The sequence below is a fragment of the Panulirus ornatus genome, chromosome 19, assembly GCF_036320965.1.
Source record: "Panulirus ornatus isolate Po-2019 chromosome 19, ASM3632096v1, whole genome shotgun sequence".
Lineage (NCBI taxonomy): Eukaryota > Metazoa > Arthropoda > Malacostraca > Decapoda > Palinuridae > Panulirus > Panulirus ornatus.
Window position 1 is genome coordinate 57,227,835 of NC_092242.1, and position 19,173 is coordinate 57,247,007.

At 40.3% G+C, this 19,173-nt stretch overlaps 1 protein-coding gene across 1 annotated transcript in view; it reads left to right on the top strand.

The window, feature by feature from the left end:
• orb (polyadenylation element binding protein orb) overlaps positions 1-19,173 on the top strand; it is an 89,789-nt gene that overhangs the window by 42,584 nt on the left and 28,032 nt on the right. The window contains exons 7-11 of the mRNA XM_071673948.1: positions 3,145-3,394; positions 6,177-6,368; positions 8,803-8,879; positions 13,086-13,241; positions 14,326-14,418. Coding sequence (XP_071530049.1) covers positions 3,145-3,394; positions 6,177-6,368; positions 8,803-8,879; positions 13,086-13,241; positions 14,326-14,418 — 768 coding nt within the window. The remainder of the gene's footprint in view (positions 1-3,144; positions 3,395-6,176; positions 6,369-8,802; positions 8,880-13,085; positions 13,242-14,325; positions 14,419-19,173) is intronic.

The window sequence follows — 19,173 nt, forward strand, 5'->3', positions numbered from 1 at the left end:
TGGAGGGAACGAGGAGAAGTGGGAGACCAAATTGGAGGTGGAAAGATGGAGTGAAAAAGAATTTGTGATTGGGGCCTGAACATGCAGGAGGGTGAAAAGCGTGCAAGGAATAGAGTGAATTGGAACGATGTGGTATACCGCGGTGGACGTGCTGTCAATGGATTGAACTAGGGCATGTGAAGCGTCTGGGGTAAACCATGGAAAGTTCTGTGGGACCTGGATGTGGAAAGGGAGCTGTGGTTTTGGTGCATTATTACATGACAGCTAGAGACAGTGTGAACAAATGTGGCGTTTTTTTCTTTTCCTAGCGCTACCTTGCACACATGAGGGGGGAGAGGGTTGTTATTTCATGTGTGGCGGGGTGGCGATGGGAATGAATAAAGGCAGACTATGCATTATGTACATGTGTATATATGTATATGTCTGTTTGTGTATATATATGTATACGTTGAGATGTATAGGTATGTATATTTGCGTGTGTGGACGTGTATGTATATACATGTGTACGTGGATGTGTTGGGCCGTTCTTTCGTCTGTTTCCTTGCGCTACCTCGCTAATGTGGGAGACAGACAAAGCATAATAAATATATTTTGTTCATATATTTTGCTTTGTCGCTGTCTCCCGCGTTAGCGAGGTAGCGCAAGGAAACCGACGGAAGAATGGCCCAACCCACCCACATACACATGTATGTACATACTCGTCCACACAAGCAAATATACATACCTATACATCTCAACGTATACATATATATATACACACACAAACAAATACATATATACACATGTGCATAATTCATACTGTCTGCCTTCATTCATTCCCATCACCACCCTGCCACACATGAAATAACAACCCCCTCCCCCCTCATGTGCGCAAGGTAGCACTAGGAAAAGACAACAAACGCCACATTCATTCACACTCAGTCTCTAGCTGTCATGTAATAGTGCACCGAAACCACAGCTCCCTTTCCACATCCAGGCCCCACAGAACTTTCCATGGTTTACCCCAGACACTTCATATGCCCTGATTCAATCCATTGACAGCATTTCGACTCCGGTATACCACATAGTTCCAATTCACTCTATTCCTTGCACGCCTTTCACCCTCCTGCATGTTCAGGCCTCGATCACTCAAAATCTTTTTCACTCCATCTTTCCAACTCCAATTTGGTCTCCCACTTCTCCTCGTTCCCTCCACCTCTTACACATATATCCTCTTGGTCAATCTTTCCTCACACATTCTCTCCATGTGACCAAACCATTTCAAAACACCCTCTTCTGCTCTCTCAACCACACTCTTTTTATTACCACACATCTCTCTTACCCTGTTATTACTTACTCGATCAAACCACCTCACCACATATTGTCCTCAAACATCTCATTTCCAGCACATCCACCCTCCTGCGCACAACTCTATCCATAGCCCACGCCTCGCAACCATATAACATTGTTGGAACCACTATTCCTTCAAACATACCCATTTTTGCTTTCCGAGATAATGTTGTCAACTTCCACACATTCTTCAACGCTCCCAAAACTTTCGCCCCCTCCCCACCCTATAATTCACTTCCTCTTCCATGATTCCATCCGCTGCCAAATCCACTCCCAGATATCTAAAACACTTAACTTCCTCCAGTTTTTCTCCATTCAAACTTGCCTCCCAATTGACTTGACCCTCAACCCTACTGTACCTAATAACCTTGATCTTGTTTACATTTACTCTCAGCTTTCTTCTTTCACACACTTTACCAAATTCAGTCACCAGCTGTATCATCAATGAACAACAACTGACTCGCTTCCTAAGCTCTCTCTACCACAACAGACTGCATACTTGCCCCTCTTTCCAAAACTCTTGATTCACCTCCCTAACAACCCCATCCATAAACAAATTAAACAACCATGGAGACATCACACTCTCTTGCCGCAAATCTACATTCACTGAGAACCAATCACTTTCCTTTCTTCCTACACGTACACATGCCTTACATCCTCAATAAAAACTTTTCAGTGCTTCTAACAACTTGCCTCCCACACCATATATTCTTAATACCTTCCACAGAGCATCTCTATCATATGCCTTCTCCAGATCCATAAATGCTACATACAAATCCATTTGCTTTTCTAAGTATTTCTCACATACATTCTTCAAAGCAAACACCTGATCCACACATCCTCTACCACTTCTGAAACCACCCTGCTCTTCCCCAATCTGATGCTCTGTACATGCCTTCACCCTCTCAATCAATACCCTCCCTTATAATTTACCAGGAATACTCAACAAACTTATACCTCTGTAATTTGAGCACTCACTTTTATCCCCTTTGCCTTTGTACAATGGCACTATGCAAGCATTTCACCAATCCTCAGGCACCTCACCATGAGTCATACATACATTAAATAACCTTACCAACCAGTCAACAATACAGTCACCCCATTTTTTAATAAATTCCATTGCAATGTCATCCAAACACACTGCCTTGCCGGCTTTCATCTTCCGCAAAGCTTTTACTACCTCTTTTCTGTTTACCAAATTATTTTCCCTAACCCTCTCACTTTGCACACCACCTCGACCAAAACACCCTATATCTGCCACTCTATCATCAAACACATTCAACAAACCTTCAAAATACTCGCTCCACTCCTCGCATCACCACTACTTATCACCTCCCCATTAGCCGCCTTCACTGAAGTTCCCATTTGTTCCCTTGTCTTATGCACCCCATTTACCTCCTTCCAAAACATCTTTTTATTCTCCCTAAACTTTAATGATACTCTTTCACCCCAACTCTCATTTGCCCTCTTTTTCACCTCTTGCCCCTTTCTCTTGACCTCCTGCTTCTTTCTTTTATACATCTCCTACTCATTTGCATTATTTCCCTGCAAAAATCGTCCAAATGCCTCTCTCTTCTCTTTCACTAATACTCTTACTTCTTCATCCCACCACTCACTACCATTTCTAATCTGCCCACCTCCCACGCTTCTCATGCCACAAGCATCTTTTGCACAAGCCATTACTGCTTCCCTAAATACATCCCATTCCTCCCCCACTCCCCTTACGTCCTTTGTTCTCACCTTTTTCCATTCTGCACTCTCTCTCCTGGTACTTCCTCACATTAGTATTATCAAGTTGTAATTACATTGTTACAGAATTCTCTGAGCCTTAATGGTAACAACTGTAGCAGCCCCTCGAGCAGTCAGATGGGTCGTCCCACTATCGATGGACTGACTCATAGCATTGGTGGTGCTACTAGCAATCCGTTGATCAATATGTCTCATCAGCATGCATTACCAAACACAGCACTACTTGGGTTACAGCAGCAACAGCAGTTAGGAAATGGGAGTTCCTTAAACAGCATCACAAGTGGCACCATTGGTTCACATTCCCAGGTACCTCAAGGTTAGTGTTCATACAAAATTGTTTTAATGTAAAGAAAATCATGAAGATTTTATTATGAGAATTTTTTATATGATTTGCTACTTTTTAGGTGCAACGAAGCTTTAAGGTCCTGCCTGAAGAGTTTATCTCCATATTTGCCACGTATTAAGGGGACAGTGAGGGAATAAGGATTATTGTTCTATGTGTCATATCTAAATATCTGATTCCTGTTTCATTCTGGAAGTCCCTCAAAGGGGTGGCCACAGCAATAAAGTCTCCATAACTTGTGAACTCCAGTGCCACTTCCTGTCCTTTAGTGCCTCTCACTTACAGGCCACTGCCAGAGGCCAAGTCTAGTGCATAGTTTGCAGAGGCTCCTACCTAATGTTCCTTGTGACTACCTCTACCAAATGCTCCTGCTTAATGTTTTTACCAACTACTTTGACCCATTTCTACCTAATACTTCTCCCTAAATGTTCCTATTTACTACCTCTATCTATTGCTCCTACCATTTTGTCAAAAGGCAGGGCTAGCTCATAACACCACAAAATTCTAGTCATGACGAATGAGATGTGTGGATAAAGTATTGTCAGGTATTATTTGTGACAAGGATAGATTGTATTTTTGTGGACAGAATTCTAGTAGTCCACATGTGAGTGAGGTAGAAAGAAGACAGCTAACTAAGTCCGAGGAGTGCAACTTGACAATCACTGAAGTGCTGGCTTTCTGCATGTCCGTCACTGACCCTCCTGATACCCTGGCAGGTAGTACTGTTGATATACCTCCCAGGTCTTTGGGTGCCTACCACCTACTACTATTATAGTTTACATGTGTAAACTCTTCTTCATGCAATGTCATCTAATCTCGTGGCTAATGTGAGATGTGCTACAAGCATAGGTAAGACAAAGATGGTAGAGGGAAGAATAAGAAATGGTGACAGAATGAATGGAGTTGCAGGGAAAAGAACAAGGATTAAATGAAGAAAAAGGTAATTCAAAGTATGTATTGGAATCCAAAATTACTGTTTGTCACTGTCATCAAACGCATTCAATAATCCTTCAAAATACCCATCTCCTCACTCCATCACTACCTGTTATCACTTCCACCCCTTATCCCTTTCGCCACTGTTCCCATTTGTTCTCTTGTCTTTTGCACATTATTTACCTCCTTCCAAAACATCTTTTTATTCTCCCTGTGCTTACTGATAATTTGTCACTGTAACACTTGTTTGCTCTTTTTTTTCAACCCTTGCCTCTTCCCCTTGATATCCTGTTGCTTTCTCTTTTACATCTCCCAGTTATTTGCACTCCTTCTTAGTAAGTACTGTCCAAAATGGAAGTGTGTGTGTCCCCGGTTCTACTCCTTTAGTCGCCGTCTATGACACATGAGGATTATGGAGATAGAATTCTGCATAGTACAGTAAACCATCGATTTATTGCACTAATGGTGGTAAGGAGTGTCCATTAATGCCAAGCGTCCTTTAAATTGAATGTGACCTAGGGGCCACTTTTTGATACAATATACTGCATACAGTTTAAATGAATTCTTTTAAGTCCTTTATCACTTGATGCAATTTGAATTTTTGATTGCTTTTAAGTCCTTTATCACTTGATACAATTTGAATTTTAAGGATTGCAAAATTATGTAATAAAGTCACAGTTCTCTGTATGCAACCTGAATGCTTAATAGCTTGAGGTACACTGAGGCCGAAACTGAGTATACCCCATGCTACCAAAAACAAGTGCAATATGAAATGCGCATAGTGTGGCATTTGAGATTTTTGAAACTTGTTTATATATTCAAATTATTTGTATTATTTGCCTGATTCATTAAATCCAAAATCTGTTATACTAGGGGCTGTTAGATTGAGGGTTTACTGTATTTTTCCCCCTATCCATATTCCCCATTTTCCACAATGAAATAGTGTCAAGAACAGATGACTGAGCCTTAGAGAGAAAATTCCTCTCTTGATCCCCTTTTCTTTTCCTTCTTTTGGAAAAGTAAAATGGGTAGGGCAGCCCCCAGTTCCCACCCCATTTAGTCGCCTTCTACAACACTTGGGGAAAATTTGTATTCCTTTCGCCCTCCTGCATGTTCAGACCTCGATCACTCAGTCTTTTTCACTCCATACTTTCATCTCAGATTTGTTCCCCCCATATTCTCTGTTCCCTCCACTTCTAACATATCCTCTTTGTTAACCTTTCCTCACTCATTTTCTCAGTATGTTCAAGCCATTTCAGCACATGAACCTTTCCCTACACATTCTGTCCATATGTCCAGAAAATTTCAGCACACTTTCAAGTCTTGCATCTCCCACCTTCCCTTCATATTTCTCTCTCTCTCTGATCAAACCCTGCACCACATATCCTCAAACATTTCATTTCCAACATATCTCCCCTCCATGATGCTTTTATCTATAGTCCATGTTTGCATCCATATCTTGTTGGGACCACTATGCTTTCATACATCCCATTTTCGCCCTCCTAGGAAATCTCTCTCTCTTCACACATTCATCAACACGGGCAGAATCTTTGCCCCTTCACCCACCTTTTAATTTGCTTCCACTTGGTTCCATTCACTGCCATGTCCACTTCCAGGTTTCTTCGTTCAAATTTTCTTCATCTAAACCTGATAATCATGCTTTTATTCCTATGTATTCTTGACTCCCTCCTTGTAATCATGCTGAGTGCACCCATGATAAGGGAAAATGGTTGGATCTTTTTATGAAAATTACAACAAAGAGTTTTTCCATTTTACTAAATATCTTTTTTTCTTCAATTTATGTATATGTATGTATATATAGGTGTAGATTTCACAAGTTTGGCTCAGCTTCAAAATGCCTGGTTAACGACTCAACTTTTACCAAGTTTGGTGGATGGATCAAGCCTAGTGAGTGGGGAGTCGAAGCAGACTGGGTCACTTGCTAGCATATTAACCAGTTCTACTGATCCATACTCAATTGAGAAGGCCGCAAAACTGCATAGGAATGCTGCTGGTAAGCATAAATTTATTTGTATCTGTTTTGTTGTCTTGACAATACTTATCCCTTCTTGCTTTAATGAGTTTCATGTACTCCTCTATCTCTCTCCCTGCAATGCATTGAAGAGTCTCAACCTTGTTGGTTCATGCCCAGAGGAATTATGGGCCAGTTTTAAACGTCAGTTTATGCACCATCAAGGTGCATTGATTCCCATGCACAACAGGATTGATAAAACCAAGTGCAAACCTGATTGGTATTCCCAAGATATTGCAAGAGCTATATAATGCAGAATAAACTCTATAAGCTTAAGAAATCAGAGTGACCCAAATATTGCAGTGCAGTATAACATAATCAGAAGACAAGTGAAAGTCCTTATCAAAATACCGAGAGGAGAGTTAATATGAAGTGATTATTGCAAGATATAGAGATCCTAAAAGATTTTATAGATATATCATTGATAAGAAACAAAGGAGTTGAATAGGACCTTTAACAGATGAGGAAGGGAAACCCATTGCATACAGTAAAAGCATTGCAACAACCCAGAACATGTTTTTCAGGTCTGTTTTTGAACTAGGAAGCAATGACAATTTTTGTAACGGTGATTAATAGCACTAGCATGATACAAGAATTTACCATCACTGTTAGGGAAATACTAACAAGGATAAGCTGAAGACTAATAAAAGTCCAGGTTCTGATCGTTCTTATCTACACGTGATTAAAAATGTCAAACCCAAAATTGTTGGACCTTTAATCCATGTTTTCAATGAATTGCTCCAGGATGGATAATTCCACAGGACTGGAGAATGGCAGACATCACTCCTTTATACCAAAAGGGAAATTGCTAATTGCCTGGTAATAATAATTATTAGCCTCACATCAACTATATGTAGATTTTTAGATTTTATTAAACTATGTAACCCAATTTTTGTTCCTGGGTAGTAAGTGTTATTTCTTAATTGCTTATGCATGAAAAGTAAAGGAAAAGGCCGTTATTTCCTTCAGACTTTGCTTTTGTGACCAGGACAGTGATACTTTGAAATTTACCTATTTCCAGTCAGACAACAGGCAAATTTGCACCTTTTTATTCACAGAAAAACATGTGAATCAAAATTAACATGTATGTACACTGTTAAACAAAAGTGATTACTAAAGATATGTACACTGTCAAACAAAAGTGATTACTAAAGATTAAGAAGTGAGCAGTTTTTGAAGTTGTGCGATTGTACTGTAATTCACTTTCATGGATCAGACCCCAAATATAATCTCCATCGTGTTCTTGTTACACGTTCCTTGATAGTGGCGTTCAAAGTCTAGTATGTCCTGATGGAAGCACTCACCTTACTCCTCTGAATACACTCCCATGCTCTCCTTGAATTTATCAAGATGAGCATCAAGGATATGGACTTTAAGGGACATCCTGCAACCCATCTTGCCGTAGTTCTTCGCTGTAGTCTCGACCAGCTCAACATGATTTTCTGCCTTCTGGGTACTGTAGTCTTTTGTATTGGGTTGTAATGTCCAGTGGAGTTGGTACCACTGAAAAATCATATAGCAACCAGGGTTGGAGCAATTACGCTTTAAAAATTAAAAGACAATTACAAGTACTTTCCATTTTTATCGATTGTAATTACAATTACATTTGGGAATTGGTTACATTACAATTAACACAAAACAAAATTGGTTATTATCATGATTATTACTATATTAACTTGGGAGAAAAAATGATTTTGATAAAAAGACTAATTTTGCATTGTAAGGTTATCCTTTATTTGCAGGTAAGTGTCTTAAACTATTTTGTAAACAAAAATGACTTTCATTTTAGTAGAAGTTGCAGACCATCTCTCCTGGCATACGGACCATGGGAGTTGCCAAACCACAGAGTGCCAGATTAGAGCACAACCTGTACTTTAAAAGTACGGCTTGCCCACCTTTGCATTTACAAGGTTACCGGTACCACTTTCTTCCCCTTTCACATTGAGTTAGATTACAATTACTTGGATCACAATTACAATTGATTATTTAAATTTTTTGTTACTAAAATTACAATTACTTGATCACGTTTACAGTTAATTACTTCAATTTTTCTGTTACCATTTAGTATTTCTGTGATTGATTACATTTTAATTGAATTACTATTACAGTTACTCCAAACCTGATAGCAACTTTAAAAGTGCATCCTAGTGATGGGCGTTTGGCATTGTGGCTGAAGTACCATGGTGGTCCAGGGTTAGTTTATGGCTCCAGCTTGAATTTTTAGTTGTGGGGTGCTAGTTGTGACATTTTCCCTTAGTGGTGAAAAAATGAGCGTGAGCATGTAAATTTTTTGTGTTTGGCCCTTGTTCTGGCATGGGGGCTGGAGGCAGCTTTGTTATGCACTGTCTGGTAACCCTTTACTGTATTCATGTACACAGTTTCTTGACCAACCATTAACATTTATCTTGGCTATCAGCCCTGTGTGATGCAACGTGTACTTGGAGTGGACAGCTGCCCAGCAGAATGCACAAGAATCCCATATACTCATGCAAGGTGAGTTTATGAAGTTTTTTTTGTTGACGTGTGATCATGTTCTCTCTCTCTTCCCCATATCAAGAAAACCACAGAACATAACAAAAATGTATGTGACAAAAAATATTTGAAAACCCAGCCAGAAAGCTAGAAAGACTATACAAAATGCTACCAGGAGAAATGAAAAGCTACTTAGATGGTGTACAGAAACATTTAAAAGACATGGTTAATTTCAGGCTCGGATGAACATTGAGTAGATACATATGGAATGCAAGTGGGAGCAGAGAGGAACAGTATTTGTCAAAGAAGATATTTGGTGAACACCTTGTGCTAATCTTGCATTTTGACACAATCTCTTCATTGGTACCTGTAGGTAGGTTGTTACACTCCCTGCAGATGAAATTGATTGTAATATTGAAAACACAGATAGTGGAGTAAAGGAATATAATCAAGAGAAATAGGGAGAAAATGTTGATGGCAATACTGTATATGAAAGCAATGAAATTGAAAAAGAAAACCTCAAGAACAAAGTGAAGGAAGATAGGAAATTGAGCAAAGGAAATGTAGACAAATATAACGAAAGACAGTTTTGCATATTATGAGACGCAGCGAGTTTTTTTTCCCCTGAGAGAGTATGGCATGTGTGAGAGTGGCTAGAGGGGAGAGTTAGTGGTTCCAGGTGAAAGTGGGCCTATGGCAAAGATGTGTCATCAGGGCTATTAATTTGTTTATAGATAGGGAGATGAATACAAGAGTCTTGGAGAGAGGAGCAGGTATGCAGTCTGTTGGGGATGGGTTTGTCTGGGAGGTATCAGTTGGTGTTTGCTGATGACTTTGTGCTGGTGGCAGATTTGGGTGAGAAACTGCTAAAGATGGTGTCTGAATTTTGGAGCACTGTATGCAAGGAGAAATGTGAGAGTAGGATCAATTTAAAACTTGGTTTAGCAAGGAAAAGAGATAGGTGTTGTGAGTTTGAATGGAGAGAACTAGGAGAAAGTGGAGTGTTTTAGGTGGATGCAAATGGATATGACAGCAATTGGAACCTTGGGAGTAGAAGTGAGCAGTAGGTCAAAGGTGTTGGGAACTTTGAGGAATGTGTGGTGGCAAAGATGGGTATGTTTGATGGTATATTAGTTTTGTCAGTGATTTATGAATGACAGTAAATGGGATTAAGACAAAAATATAAAGATATGTAGGAAATAAAATTTTGGCATGTGGAGGGTTGATCAAAATGTTATACTAAGAGAGTAGTATGGTAGTAAGAGGTGTATATTTGAGAGAGCTGAAGAGGGTTTGCTGAAATGGTTTCTTCATATGGAGAAGAGAGAGGATGACTTCAGAGGTTATACCTATCTGAAGTAGAGGGGATAAGCAAAAGGGAGAAACCAAGGAGGAGTTGGAAAAAATGGAGTGAAAGATGTTTTGAAAGCAAGGGGCCTGAACATATGAATTGTATGAGGCATGCAGGGGATGGAGTAAATTCAAGGGATGCTGTATACGGAATAATGCTTTGTCAGTGGGCTGAACCAGGGTACGTGAAGTAGTCATGGGAAATGATGGACAAGTCGATGGGACCTGGTTGTGAATAGGGGGCTATGGTTTCGTTGTATTGCCCATGGTAGCTAAAGCAGGGATGTGACCTTGTAAGAGCTTTCCTCCCATTTCTTTTATGTGTAACACCTTAACTGCATCTGTCAACCATGTTGTGTTTTCTTCAGATTTCCTAAATCTCCCATACAAATCCTGCTTCTTTAGATTAGATATTTTTGTGACTGAGGATTGGGTAAAAGCTTATTATTATTCTTCTTTTATTCAAAGGAATAGGTGCTAAGGATGCATGTAGCAATTATAGGAGAATAAGTCAGTTAAGTGTACTGGGGAAAGTGTATGAAAGTGTTGATTGATAGAGCGATGGAAGCGACTGAATGCAGAATTAGTGAGGTGCAGGGGGAAGATTTTAAGAATTGCAGTGTATATGTGGATCAGATTTTTGCAGTGAGAATGACTATAGAAAATTTTCTAGTGAATGGTAAGAAGCTGTATTAAGCTTTTATGAATCTGGAGAAAGCTAATAACACAGTTAAGTGTAATGCTTTATGGGATGTGATAGTTATATAGGGTGGGGGGACACCTGTTGGATAATGTGAAAGCCTTATATAGAGGAGCAGATGTGTAGGTGGAGAGTTGAGTGAAAGATTCAGTGTGTATGTGGGTGAAAGTGTGGTGGTTAGGTATAGTTGCTTGTGACATGCATATTTATGGATGATAGTGTTGTTTGGTGAGCGAGTTGGAGTTGCAGAGGGTTGTTATTGTGTTTTATGATGTTGATAAACATATGCTATCTGGCTATTTTTATCTCCTGATACCTTTTCCCTTTAATACCTCCCACAAGGGGATTGCCATAGCAAAAGTCTCCTTGAACTTCTGCAGTTTCTCCCACAAATCAGCCACCAGAGCTGTATCATCTGTGAAAAACAATGGACACGATTCCCAGACCCTCTCATCTCAACAGATTGCTGACTCGCCCCTCTCCAAAACTTGCATTTACCTTCCTAACCACCCTATCCATAAACAAATTAAACAACCATGGGGACATCACACACCCTTACCGCAAACTGTCCATCACTGGAAACCAGTTGCTCTCCTCTCTTCATACTTGTACACATGCCTTACATCCTTAGTAAAAACTTTTTGCTGCTTCTGACGGCATACCTCCCACACCATATACTCTAAAGACCTTCCACAAAGCATCTCTATAAACCCTATCATATTCCTTCTCCAGATCCATAATTGCTACATATAAATCCATTGGTTTTCCAAGTATTTCTTGCACATTTTTCATAGCAAACACATCCTCTGCCACTTTTGAAGCCACTTGCTCTTCCTTAATCTGATGCTCTGTACATGCTTTCACCTTCTCGGTCAATACCCTCCCATAAGATTTCCTACGAGTACTCAACAAACTTATACCTCTGTAGTTTGAACACACTCTCTTATCCCCATTGCCTTTGTACGATGGCACTATGCATGCAATCTGCCAGTCCTCAGGCACTTAACCATGATCCATACAAACATTGAATATCCTTACCAGCCAATCAACAACACAGTCACCCCCTTTCTTAATAAATTCTACTGAAATATCATCCAAACCCGCCACCTTGCTGGATTTCATCTTCCTCGAAGCTTTCACTACCTCTTCTCTCTCTTAACCAAACCATTCTCCCTGATCCTCTCACTTTGCACACCACCCCAGCCAAAATACCCAACTTTTACTCTGTATTTTTATTTCGTTTGATTGCCTCTTCCCATGTCAGTGAGGTAGCACCAGGAAAACAGATGAAAAAAAGGACCCATCCACTTAGGTACACACACACACACACATACATACATATACTGTACGTACGTACACATACCCATACGCTTGTATACACATTCACACCTGCTTGCTCTCTTCCTACCCCAGCAACACCCCACTACACGGGGAAACAACAACACTACCCATTCGCGAATTGTCCAGAGCTGTACTGACATGACTGTTGATCTTCAGGTGCTTTCATGTTCATTGTAAGTGGGGAACAAGGTTAGCTCATAGTAATCATGACATTTTATGATCCATCTGATGGGAGCATTTGATGATGGTAAAGACAGGCTTAAGTAATGTAAGTATCCTGACTTTAGTGATGGAAGGAGACTTTTATTCCTAACTGCATCAGTTGCATTGACCTTGCATCACTTGCCTGGGAGCAAGCAGCACTTCGACAATTTCACAAGTTTTATCCTTACAAGAACAGTTACTTTTTCACAAGAATCCAGTATCACTCGAATTGTAAGTAAGCATAACTTTACTCTGTGCTTGCTGACTTTGCTTGCTATAAGTTTCAAACTTTTCACATTTATCCATTACCCTGCTATAAACAGTTTAGTATAATTTACATGAAATCATAATGATTTTTACAAATATCATGCAAACTAGAAATTTCTGGCTTTTTGTGGGCAGTGATGTATAAGTCATTCTTTTAAGAGTTGGTAGTGTATGTGCAGGGATATTTAGTCTCCACTCAAACTATGCAATGAGGAGGTGGGTTGAGTTATGGAAGAGGTATTGTTTACATTGGGTGGGATGTATGGTACAGAAGGGGTCAGTGGCATATATTCATTATAATGGCTTTGTGTGCTTTTGATAATTCTTTTACTGTGGGTGAATTTTTAGGTTTAGAATTTTTTCAGGTGTTTTTAGGTGGAGTGCCTTGGGATGTCACAGAATCAGCATTAAAACAAACGTTTCTGCACTTCGGAAACATTCAAGTGGAATGGCCTGGAAAGGAGAACTCCTCCAATCCTCCAAGGGGTTATGTCTACATTCTCTTTGAGCAGGAAAAACAGGTATTTGCTACAGTTAAGTCATCTCGTATATATATGAAATGAGTGCCTACAACAAAATTTTACCATGGCAGCAGGGCTGGTATGTTGTGCTCGCAAATAACCTTTCTTTCATCGGTCACTTTTCTTCCTATTACTTCCCTTGCATCCTTTATTTTTTCTCTCTAGCAGTTACTCCCTTATTTGTTTTAGGTTCTTGTATCATTGCTAACCTTGAGTCTTATCTGATTTTGAATGTGACTGAATGATAGTTACCTATGCCCATTTAATGGGCTTGAATGTATATGAGGTGTTTGGGAATAGTGATTTACTAGTGATATCTGACTGGGGAGGATCACTGTAGTTCAGCTTTAGGAGAGGTATACAACATATGGACCTAATCTTTACTTTGAACCATTTGTGAGAAATACTTATAACTGTATGTGACATTTATGTATTTAGAGAAAGCATTTGATAGGGTTGACAGTTAGGCCTTGTGGGAAATGCTACAGTTTTGATTTAGGATAAATAGAAAGATAGTAGATGCAGGAAGTGATATTAACAAGAGTGTAAGGCATAGGAAGGGAGGATGGTGAAGGGTTCCTGGTGATGATGGGTTTGCATCAAGGATATGTGATTTCATCCTAATTTTTCAATATGCTTATGGAACATGTGGTCCTTAGGAATTACCACTAAAATCAATCATTTTGTTATGACAGGAAAAGGGACCCCCCTACTGTTATGGTTAAGGTCCCCACAGGGAAAGATATTTGTTATATGGTCAGCCACAACTCCTTGATATTTTCCTTATGCCAGTTTCTGGTTCTTGTTCCATAAGACACCTCATTGTGTTGAAGTGCACCTTTTATTTTTAAAGGAGGGTGGGATGAGGCATTAATATGATGTTGGTGCATACGGAAAATGGGAAATTTTTGTTGCTTTTCTTTGTATATGCAGAAATTGTATGGTTTTAGCTTGGTTTTTATAATGAAGTTGCATACCACAAATTTTATGTGTGCTTATCTCCTGTACAATCAGAAGGCTATCATCAAATTAGAGTCAGCCACATCTCCATTTTAGTTTAATTGATATACCCTCCATGTCTTAGGTAAAATCCCTGTTATCAGCATGCAGCCAGGATTTCAGCATTGGTGGAAACTACTATTACAAGATTTCATCAAGACGTATACGTCAGAAAGAGGTATGGATTGCCTAATGACTGTAATTGGGAAGCAAGGAAGAGCATGATTGTAACATGTATATTAAAGGAAAAGAAATTTCACACTTAAGCTTTTTCCATGGATTCTTGTCCCATTTCCCCTCCCTTGACCATCCATTCCAACTGATGTCTTACTTAATTTTGCACAAGGCATTCAGCATTTCCTTTCTCTAAACTTCTTGCCATGGCTCTTGCTTCACATATACCCTAAGCCCCCAAACACCCTATACCTGCTATTGTATCATCCATCACTTTGTTATCCTTCAAAATACTCTTTCCATCCCCTCTTCACCTCATCTTTGCCTGTTAGCACGTCTGCATCTATTCCCTACAATAATGCTCTCTTGTTCTTACACTTCGTCTCCTTCCAAAACACTTTCTTATTCACCTAAAAGTTGCCTGAAACTCTGTCATCCCAACTATTCTTTGACAAGTCTTTCAGCCCCAGCATATTTGTTTTGACCTACTGTTGTTTCATCTTGTACATCTCCGTTAATTGCACTATTGCCATGCAGGTAATGCCCATAAACCTCTTTTCACTCACCATTAGCTTTACCTCGTCATCCCACCATTCACGGTCCACACACTTCTCTCGCACATACAAGCATGTGTGCCTTCCCAGAATGCATCCTGTTCCATGCCCACCCTGATGATTTGTTAACTCTGGCCATTTGCCATTCCTCTCTCACTATTTCCTGACATCTCATCATTTAGGCCTCTTTTCTAATTTTATTCACTTTATTTCACCCTTCCTATCACCCATATTATTTTCTCTTCTAAAGCCTGCACAAACTTTTGCCCTTCCCTCTTGCCTCTGCTAAGAATTTTTCAAACATCCCACCAGCTGACCCTCTGCACATTTACATACAAATGTGTCTAGTGTTCATATTATTTAGAAAATAACCTTATAATGCCTATTCACAATCAACCCCACTCACCCCTATATTCCTATGTGTGATTCTCTTTGTGTACCAGGTATTCCTATTTACTAGTACTTTTTTAGCATAACTCCACAAGCTTTACTATTTAGAATTACGCTTGGTATCTCATGACCCATAAATTATACCCTTAAGTACCACATAATCCCTTTTTTTAAAGTACTCATCGCATCTACTCAGTTCTTGACATAAGAATTGCTGATGCACATGCTCCATTCCACTTGAAGAGATGGTGACATCTCTTCCCTTTGCCATTTGCTACCTGGTGCACAAATTCTACCAGTAACCCATATTTTGTAACAGCTTCATTTTTACATACATCCTGAGTGCAGAAATCTTAGGAAACGAGTCAGTGCCCCCCATCTCTCTCTCTCTCTCTCTCTCTCTCTCTCTCTCTCTCTCTCTTTTAGCCATTTCCTGCATTAGCGAGGTAAGGACATGATTGATCCTTATTTACTTGATCAAAGTACCCCACGCCACATATTACTCTCAAACATTTCATTTCCAACACTTCACCCCTCCTCTACACAACTATATCCCATGCTTTGCGACCATTTGATATTGTTGGAACTACTATTCCTTCACACATATGAAATTTTGCTCTCTGAGATAGCATTCTCTCTCTTCACACATTCTTAGTTGCTCTCAGAACTTTACTCCATCCCCACCCTATGACTTGCTTCTGCTTACACGGTTCCAGTCACTGCCAAGTCCACTCCCAGATATCTGGAATGCTTCACTTCCTCTAATTTTTTCTCTTCAATCTTACAACCCAATTAACTTGTCCCTCAACCCTGGTGAACCTAATATAGGTTTTATTCCCTCATACTCTTCACTTTCTCCTTTCACATACTTTTCTAAACTCACTCACCAACTTCTGCACTTTCTCACTTGAGTCATCCACCAATGCTGTATCACCCGCAAACAAGAAGTCACTTGCTTCCCATGTCCTCTCTTTCCAAACAGATTGCATACTCACCCCTCTTCAAGACGTGCATTTAGCCCCTGCACCACCCCATCCAAAAACATATCAAACAACCATGGTGATATCGCACATTCCTGCCACAGAACGACCTTCACTTGGAAACATTACTACGTAATCCAATAATGCCCATTGACCATTTCTCCTACTCGCATATGTATACTTATCTATATGTATCTTTTTGAACCAAGTATTCCTAATCGCCAATCTTTTTTCAGCACAGAATTTCACAAGCGCTTCACCATTGCTGTTCATAACATTGAATACATCATGCTCACCAATTGTACCCTCAACTGCCACACTACATGCTATCACATTTAAATCACACACCACTTATACCTGGTTTCATACTCCAAAACTGCTAACACAATCACTTGGATGCTCCCTAAACATGTCTTTCATGATCTATCTTCTTATAGCCAAGTGCATAAGCACCAATAATCACCTGTCTCCTACTATCCATTTTGTTTTACCCACATCAACCAAGAATTTACTCCCTTACACTTGATCACACATGCCCACAAGGGCTTCAGTAGTGCTACTCCTTCCTTACCTCTTGTCCTCTCACTAACCCTTGCCTTTACTTCTAAGACATTTCCAAACCATTCTTCCCCTTTGTCCTAGAGCTTTTGTATTACTCAGAGCCAGAACATCCAGGTTTCTTTCCTCAAACATACTACCTGTCTCTCCTTTCTTTTCGTCTTGGTTACATCCAGACTCCCAAGTCTGATCCTTGGAGGAGGATGAGCTCTCACAGCTTGGCTGCTCCTTTTTCTGTTTCCTCTTTTAGAAATTGAAATACAAGAAGGCAAGGGTTTCTAGGCTCCTGCTCCCTCCCCTTTAGTTGTCTTTTCTAACACGCAAGGAGTATGGGTGGCGACAGGAATGGATGAAGGCAGCAAGCATGAATATGTACATGCGTATATATGTATATGTCTGTGTATGTATGTCAGTGGATTGAACCAGGGCATGTGAAGCGTCTGGGGTCAACCATGGAAAGTTTTGTGGGGCCTGGCTGTGGAAAGGGAGCTGTAGTTTCGGTGCATTATACATGGGAGCTAGAGACTGTGAACGAATGTGGCCTTTATTGTCTTTTCCTAGCGCTACCTCGTGCACATGCAGGGGACGGGGGTCTTCATTTCATGTGTGGCAGGGTGGCGACGGGAATGAATAAAAGGCAGACTATGAATTTTTTTTTTTTTTTTTTTTTTTTTTTTTCTCCCGCGTTTGCGAGGTAGCGCAAGGAAACAGACGAAAGAAATGGCCCAACCCACCCCCATACACATGTATATACATACGTCCACACACGCAAATATACATACCTACACAGCTTTCCATGGTTTTCCCCCAGACGCTTCACATGCCGTGATTCAATCCACTGACAGCACGTCAACCCCGGTATACCACATCGATCCAATTCACTCTATTCCTTGCCCTCCTTTCACCCTCCTGCATGTTCAGGCCCTGATCACACAAAATCTTTTTCACTCCATCTTTCCACCTCCAATTTGGTCTCCCACTTCTCCTCGTTCCCTCCACCTCCAACGCATATATCCTCTTGGTCAATCTTTCCTCACTCATTCTCATTTAATATTTTTTTTTTTTTTTTTTTGCTTTGTCGCTGTCTCCCGCATTTGCGAGGTAGTGCAAGGAAACAGACGAAAAAATGGCCCAACCCAACCCCATACACATGCCTTGATTCAATCCACTGACAGCACGTCAACCCCGGTATACCACATCGCTCCAATTCACTCTATTCTTTGCCCTCCTTTCACCCTCCTGCATGTTCAGGCCCCGATCACACAAAATCTTTTTCACTCCATCTTTCCACCTCCAATTTGGTCTCCCTCTTCTCCTCGTTCCCTCCACCTCCGACACATATATCCTCTTGGTCAATCTTTCCTCACTCATTCTCTCCATGTGACCAAACCATTTCAAAACACCCTCTTCTGCTCTCTCAACCACGCTCTTTTTATTTCCACACATCTCTCTTACCCTTACGTTACTTACTCGATCAAACCACCTCACACCACACATTGTCCTCAAACATCTCATTTCCAGCACATCCATCCTCCTGCACACAACTCTATCCATAGTCCACGCCTCGCAACCATACAACATTGTTGGAACCACTATTCCTTCAAACATACCCATTTTTGCTTTCCGAGATAATGTTCTCGACTTCCACACATTCTTCAAGGCTCCCAGAATTTTCGCCCCCTCCCCCACCCTATGATCCACTTCCGCTTCCATGGTTCCATCCGCTGCCAGATCCACTCCCAGATATCTAAAACACTTTACTTCCTCCAGTTTTTCTCCATTCAAACTCACCTCCCAATTGAATTGACCCTCAACCCTACTGTACCTAATAACCTTGCTCTTATTATGTTCATGTATATATATGTCTGTGTGTGTATATATATGTATACGTTGAGTTGTATAGGTATGCATATGTGTGTGTGTGGACGTATATGCATATACATGTGTATGTGGGTGGGTTGAGCCTTTCTTTTGTCTGTTTCCTTGCGCTACCTTGCTGATGCGGAAGACGGTGACAAAGTATAATAAATAAATAGATAAATGTGTATGTATGTATACGTTAAGATGTGTATGTATGTATGTATATGTGCATGTATGGGCGTTTATGTATATACATGTGCATGTTGGTGAGTTGGGCCATTCCTCGTCTGTTTCCTTGTGGGAGAGGCGATCAAGTATAGTTGATGTGAATAAATATAGATTTGCTTTTTTACCTCATCTGTTTCCTTGTAGGAGAGGGTGATCAAGTATAATTGATATGAAGAAGTATAGATTTGC